Below are 7,790 nucleotides of genomic sequence, written 5' to 3'. Positions count from 1 at the left end.
CAAAGAAGGAGTTTTTGTCCCTATTGTTCTTCTGTCCATGCTGCCATTTCATGTTATGTTCCCTTTGGGGGAAAATTAAAACTCAAATATTTTACTCCAAAACTATGGATGGGTGAACAGGAGCATAGGTTTTGAATCAGTCACCAAATACAATATGGGTTTTATTCCTGCTTCTACATCTGTCTTCACTGAAACAGACATATTGTTTTGTCTTTGACCTTTGCACTATAACTAACAAAAACAAACGTGTTTTCTTATTTGCCCCTGGTGGTGAGTGATAATATACCTTTCATATGATTTCCTCAGATTCTGAGATATATGGCAGTGAGAGCTTTGCCTTAATCTGGCAATAAAATGACATTTAGAAGATGTGTTTGTCACACGCACACACATCAAGGCAACATATCTGAACTGTTTTTATTGGAACTTTTTATGGTAGAAAATTCTACCAACCCTTTGAACAGACAAAGCAGACAGACAGCTCATTAACATGGGGCTTAGCATTATAGGGTTATAGGGTTCTAACACATATAAATTATGCAGGGATACATGGATTAATTCATACAACAGGGGGAACGCATGCTTTATCATTAGTAGCTTTTTGAAAACCATATTGTGTATCTTCATCAATAACTATTTGTTATTGCATCTCAGGTAGGCTACTGTAAATCCCACTCCTAACAGTGCGAAAGTAGTACTAGCCTAGCTAACACACCTCTGCTTTAGCTGTTTGGCGACACTCAATGAGAGTGTTGTTGCTGTACAGATTGTAAAGTCCCAGGCAAATTCAGCACATTTTGTGATAGTGGGCTGGAAAAAAAAGACCTCAAATGAAGGCATTACATTCAGTTAAATGGATTCTTGAACCATGATATAGAAGATATTTACAACTTCTCTTGGTAGGCTACTTTGTATAGTCACTTAAAAACACGCAGGCTATTCCTGCAGTTTATCAGGTGCTTATAGTCTACCTGGCTGTTAAGAGTTTGTTATAAAAAAAAACTTTAAACCATACGTGTTTCTCAAATGCAAGTAAAGCTAATGCTTGCAGGCTACTGTCTATTCATCCAGAGGCAGTCAGCAGCACTCATATTCTACCCCTAACAAACACTGTGTCCGCGTGCTTACAGTCTGGTGCTTCCGCAAAACAGTGGGTCAGCTGATTCAAACGACACGCGGAAACTGTAAAGTCAATTTTGAAAGCGCCAGTAGCTCTCCAAAGTAGCCGGGCTAAAACCACAAGTAGGCATTATTTTATGTTGACAGCAGCGGGTTTCTGAGCAGAACTTTGGATATCAACTCAGATAGCGTATCCTGAAAACACAGAAACCGATCTGTCATCCTCAGGAGAAAGTGATGGCACATAACGAGTCGTTGGTCGCTTTGAATGGGACTCAAGTAAGTTTGTTTTGGGAAATGTTTCTGTCGGACTTCGCCCATATTGCTTTACTCAGGTTTACATTATCAGTGATCGTTTAAAAAGTGGAGATTACCAGTGCTGAATGAATACGGGGATTTGTTTATTTCCTATATCACCGGTGTCATGTGACACACTGTAGCTAACGTTACAGTGACTTTCAGTTTAACAGATCCTCCTACAATTTCTCTGGAGAGCGTAATGCCTCCAATATGCAGCAATAACATGCAACTTAATACAATATTGAAGTGTTGCAGACTGTACAATGATCATTTGAAAGGTTTTGAAAAAGTATTATTTAGCAACATGAATAGCATGGCTGCAGTGGGCTACACTTCTGCACCTAGCCTTCATCCTCACTGTGTGGTTCACTGATGATTCTTTATCATTCTATATAATTCATATTGTTACATTATGAACAGTACCATTTAGCATGTCAGGGGTGTGTTTGTATTATTGCTACTTATCTCTCTTTTTTTACTTTTAAAGATTTCCTACATCGGACATGACTGCAAGGACATCCCAGACTTTCTTGGAGACACATATGGCCTGTTTGCAAGAAGATTGGATCTAAGCTTCAACCAGCTCAGGTAGATGGCAGATGCTAAGGTGTACTCTTGGATGCATATTCTGTCTGTCTGTCTGTCTGTCTGTCTGTCTGTCTGCCTGCCTGCCTGCCTGTCTGTCTGTCTGTCTGTCTGCCTGCCTGCCTGCTTGCCTGCCTGTCTGTCTGTCTGTCTGTCTGTCTGTCTGCCTGCCTGCCTGCCTGTCTGTCTGTCTGTCTGTCTGTCTGTCTGTCTGTCTCAGTTTGTAGCTGGTAGACATGCATCTCTACATCAGGAGAAATTGAATGTGTGCTGTGGTTCTATAGGTGGTCAGAGTGTCATCATGACATCAAAGAGCTGAATGAGTGTTATTGCTGGGCTGGTGCCACGCTGGGGCAGGATAAAAGGCGTGATCGATTAATGTGACATGCTAATTCGGGGGCAAATAGAAGAAAATATTCCTCTGTCAGGTCATGAAGGAACACCTCATGCCAGCTGCTTCAGAGGGGGCTGCCATTTCAACAGCAGGACTAGCACAGTTGATCTGGCAAGTAAAAGAAAGGAGATGATGGTTATCAGGTGCTCTTGTCTCTGAACCCTTTTCATGACTGTCAGGCACATGAAGCCGTCTCAAAAGAGGCACTTTTTTGTTGAAGTCTTTTGTCTTGAGGCAGTGCTTGACGTGTGTAGTCCTCAATATAACTGATTCAAATTGCATCATACTGCTTAATCTTTGCAGTACTGATGCACTACACACAGTGTTCTGGCAGGCTGCAAAAATATGTTTTATGGGTCAGCTCTTTAAGTTCCTTTGAGCAAGATCCTTTGAATGTGTATAGCTGTGTAACATAGAGACAGCCTTTGAAACATATTCTTTTGATTTTGATACATACAACCTGAGACCTACTGACCTAAAATGTACTGTATTTATGAGTTCACACAGTTTAGCATGTATGCGGTTCACCTTTACAGAAGGTAGTGTCTATGAAGACTACTATAAGGATAGTTAAGTATGGCGGCTGCCCTTGTTAAAAGGATCCTCAATATACAGAAAAATCGAATTGCATGTGTTGTTTTAAATATGGTAAGAAATTTGTTGAAAAGGTGATCGAAGAATTCAACAGAATTGATGAATAACATTGTTTGATATTTGACTTCCCCTGTCTCTTTAGTGTACAACACTTGGTCAAATTGGGTTAGGGATCGTTTCTGTACTTACTAGCAGTGTTACCTTGTTTGCAATCTGCTATGAGGCTATTAAGTTAAATGCCATCATAACTAACAGATGGGAATAGCTTGAACCAATAACCGTTTGTATAATACAGTATGTTTGTTCTTAAACTTGTTATACGTCCAGATTCTTGCAGGTATATTTACAACACTGACCAATATTGTGGTCCAAATGAACTTTGTCATTTGTATGGCCCCACACAAATATTAGCAAATGTTACCTTGCATTTATTTACAGTATAAGGAACTGTTATAATGCTTGTTCAAATACCTGATGAAAGTTGGGTAGAGTGACAGTGTTATAATCAAACTACCATCAGTAAGAGAGATGATGTTCACGAGTTTTATATTTGATTAGTCATGCTGCCCTCCGACACACTTGTTGTTTATGTCATTGTCAACTTGTAGTGACTGGACTTTTGAATAACCTTTCCTTTAAATGATAGCCATCAGATTGTGACTTCCTTGTGACAAACAGTAGATGTCTTGGCGTTACCTCAGAAGAAACGATCTTATGTCTTTATGAAATCCGACTGAAACAACCCTTTTGTGTGTAGCTTTCAGTGAGATCAAGGCTGGCATTATGTTTCTCGCCTTTGAACCCGTCACATTAAGGACGTGATGTTCAGAATCAAATATGTATGACTCGGTTTTCAGTTTGCCTAATCTCAGATGTCAGATATCATTACTAAACTTCAAAGGGTGGTATGGGCAAAGAAGCGGTGCAGAAGCAATGAAGTGGTGCTCAAACCTTTTGGGGCTCATATCAGAGGAATATTGATAGATGGTGGCTTGTGAGCAAAATTATTTCTTACATAGGGCTTCATATTATTCTCCTATATACAGTAGGTTTAAATGGCTCATCATAAGCACAGCATGATCTCTTTATCTCTATCCATAGCTATAACATATAAATGTCTAACATGCTATGAAAATCTTAGCACCAAACACATTACAAATGTATATATATCCACTATTGTTTCTTACATTTGTTCTGTCACTATTGATGTCTGTGGGTGATCACATGACAACATTGGGAGGTCATGGGTGGGTCGAGCTGTGAAATTCAATAAGCGGCTCAACATGTGATAAAGTGTTATGCTAACTAAGGCATAGCCACCCACTCAGTAGTTTGATCCCCATAAGAATGCATCTAATAGACAAGGACCCCCGACTCACAGCTTATTGGTGAAAAACTATATTGATATAAATAGTTCAACTATAATGTCAGCACACACAGCTTCTTATGGCTTTAATAAATGTAAAGGCACACTTCCCCCTTGTAGGGATTCTTTTGTTGTTGTTGTGTATCGTAAATTAGATTCTCACATATCTTTCAGCCATTATAGCTACATACTGATCATGCTTCCTTAAAAAAGGACAACATTCAAGCTAAGCCTCATCGCCATATGACATTGTCCATAATTACAGATTGTATTTAATTTTGTAACACAATATTATGTAACCATTTTCTCCTGAGCTTCAACTTTCAGGGATCTCTGACATGCATGTCAGATAGTTGAGGCATTTTTGTATTGGCACTATGACCTTGTTTCAGTGTCAGCTCGAGCAAACAGATGCACATGTTGTTGAGACTCTGCGGTCTGCCTTCAGCATCATGTACTTCTTCATGCTGCTCAACTCAAATTGAGAGCGAGGCATTGCCAGAGTTTGTGTAGCTAATGTGCTTATTTCTGTCAGCTCAATTGACAACACTCATCCAGCCACCTGACAATGAGCCACAATGAGAAGAAATGTACTGGCACCTTTACTGTGTGTTTGTGTGCGTGTTGCACATATGTTTATGTTTGTGTGTATGCTTGCCCATGTTTGCTTGCATGCAGTGTTTGTGCATCTGTCTCTGTGAGCATAACTGTGAGTGGCTGGGCAGGTAATGGCAGGATGAAATTATGGTAGCAGGCTGTCACACCCACACCTCTCGCTCTGTGTGCTGCACTGTCAGCCTGTCTCATCAATGTGTTGAGAAGTGTGGCTCACGGTGAGATGTCTGTCTCGGGACGGGCTTGGATAGTATTGTGTCGTCCACTTTGTTCCAGGTCAGGTGTGTACACAATGCAGAGTGGGCATGTGCTGTCTTGACATGATCCCTCGCTGTGACTCGGGTGCACTTTGGGTGCCTGCATCTGTTACTTGCAGTGCTGTTGCCCTGGACACATGAGGTTTGAGGAGGACACATGTCGTTGAGTCACAGGATGAAACCTAATGTTATTAGACCTGAGGATAAAGGTCGTCACTGTTCTGACATGGCATCTAATAAACAAATCACATTTATGCAATGGCAGCTCTTGCACAACCTTAGACCTAACCTGAAAGTGCTCTTAGATTTGTTTTCGCCAGTTATATCTGCCAATCACTTGTCCTCTCACCACATGGGATGGCTATTACTGTAAATTGAATGTAAAATGTTGCTCGCAACTGTCAAATATTTGCTTTAGTTGATCATAATGTTGATCATTCCAGTTGATCTAATCTGTCAAACAATTGCTATCTACAGCAGGACGTGATTACATTCAAGTGCTTTGAAATGTAGACCAAAATAGGAACATCTGTACAAACTATTACAACAAAAGCCTTAAAATAATGACCACTTTTAGCATATTCACTTTGTTGCGACCCTTTCAGAGAGGTTTTATTCAACAATATTATTGTCTTGTCAATGGCTGCATGTGATTGAGTAATTCTTAGTGGCATTGCAGTTTCACCATAGGTTAAGACTCCAATAAAGTGTAGATGAATATGCTCTGAAATCTTAATGCACACACTTAAAGCAACCACGGATGCATTCGGAGGAAATGTACCATTTGTTTACAGGGAATCCAGTTAACCTGTAGCACTGGTACTTGACTCTCTCCTTCATCAATTGAATAGGTTGACCTGTATACTGTCTACAGTTAGACAAGACATTTAACACACCCGTTAGGCAACATAAATAATTGCGTTTAATGCCAAGCCTCAATTAGCATGCATCCCATCCTGATCCGCTATGTTGTCTTTTTATCTGTTCGCCAAGTAGATATACAATTGGAGCAAAGCAGCTGTCTTTAATTTTCCGACCACAAATAACCTTCATTTATTTATACCCAGAATAATGTGTAGCAGATGAACGCCTGACTCTAGACTTTTAAGTCGAAATTCAGCCTGCTATTAAGAAAGAGGGGTCCATATTGTACTTTTGCTTTGCAGATTAAACCTCAGCTACCTGTGTATGTGTGTGTACAGTGTCTGTGAGTATCTGAGGGGGTATGTGTTCACCCGGGCTATGTTGGTGATGGCAGGCGTTTTGCATTTTAATGACAAATCAAGTATGCTAACTCGCGCTTTAAAACGAAAGTGCTCTAAATGTCGCCTGGCTGTCAAAATGAGATGTAAGTAGTCTGATGAAAAGAGAACAAAGAAGACAAAGTAGGGAGGCCCGGTACACTGAGAAATGAAATAAAACCTTGTATGGCCTGTCAGCTGTGTCATTTTATATTCATATCTAAAGAACATTATAGTATTACTCCGCAGCTCATGCCTCACTCATCTGTCTCTCTTAATTCGTCCCAGGCACCGCTCTGTCTTTCAAGTCGCTGTATGTCAACACGGGAAGGGGCCTGTTAATTGACAAATGAGTGTCACAGACATCAATTGCTCCTTTTCTAATCCAGGCTAGGTAGACTCTGGTTGTTTGATGGTGAGGGGAGGGGCCGGGGGGTCTGTTATTGGCAGAAGCCCAGTAAGAGGCATTAGACCAGTCCTAGAATGAGAAGTGACAACGGCAAGAGAGCCTGTCATTGTCTTGCCTAAGTGTTCAATCTTCAGAGATGCCGGTATGCAGATAAAGTGTCAGTTAGGAGGAGAGGAGATGAAACATTGGCAGTATGAAGTCCTCAAATCACTTAACTGGAAGCGTAGAGTGTGTGTGTCTGGTAATAGTGGTGCGTACTCTGTTCTGCTCAGCAAATATATTCCATATCCAATCTATCAGGCCTGTTTAGGCCGATATTCTAGGATAAACTGATCTGCGTCTCATCAATTAAGGAGAATGCCGAGCTCTGCCAGCCATAAGAGATTTAAACCAAAGTGATGGGACAGATATGGTCTGGCAGGAAATAAGTTATTCATATCAAGGAGGTTTATATTTTGTTATCCGTATGTATTGGTGGAAAAAAACAACCTTTTTAATTTTCACTGGGAGTGCTTTTTTAAACGACGTACTACTACTCCTGGGAAAGGGATGGGATAGAGCTAAAGAGGTTATGTTTAATGGATAGCTTGTCTTGTTCCTCCATCTTTCCAATTTAAGCTTTTATCAGATATTTTGTGATTGCTGGAAACACTTTTCTCCCTGGACAGAAAGCCATGGATTCCTTTACCGAAGAAGTAAAGAATATATATTTTTACATTAATCAAAATCACATGTGATGACTTAAGACTTTGAAATGAGATTATATTTCTGACAGTCTCGCTTTTAATGTATTTGGATAGATCTGTTAAAGGTTACATTATACACATCTGACACAAATCGTCTCACTGCATTAAGTCAATCAAGACAACAATCTTCAAATGTAACTAAAAGCCATCATTTTTCTTCCTTC

General features: G+C 40.2%; 1 protein-coding gene across 2 annotated transcripts in view; it reads left to right on the top strand.

Annotated features, from left to right (window-relative positions):
* Positions 1-1,165: 1,165 nt before the first annotated feature.
* lrmda (leucine rich melanocyte differentiation associated) overlaps positions 1,166-7,790 on the top strand; it is a 243,406-nt gene continuing 236,781 nt past the window's right edge. For both annotated transcript variants that reach the window (XM_034101314.2, XM_034101313.2), the window contains exons 1-2: positions 1,166-1,398; positions 1,907-2,007. In XM_034101314.2, the coding sequence (XP_033957205.1) occupies positions 1,357-1,398; positions 1,907-2,007 (143 nt within the window). In that variant the 5' untranslated portion in view covers positions 1,166-1,356. The remainder of the gene's footprint in view (positions 1,399-1,906; positions 2,008-7,790) is intronic.

This window comes from Pseudochaenichthys georgianus, chromosome 15, assembly GCF_902827115.2.
Source record: "Pseudochaenichthys georgianus chromosome 15, fPseGeo1.2, whole genome shotgun sequence".
Lineage (NCBI taxonomy): Eukaryota > Metazoa > Chordata > Actinopteri > Perciformes > Channichthyidae > Pseudochaenichthys > Pseudochaenichthys georgianus.
This window is presented reverse-complemented; position numbering and strand designations above follow the sequence as displayed.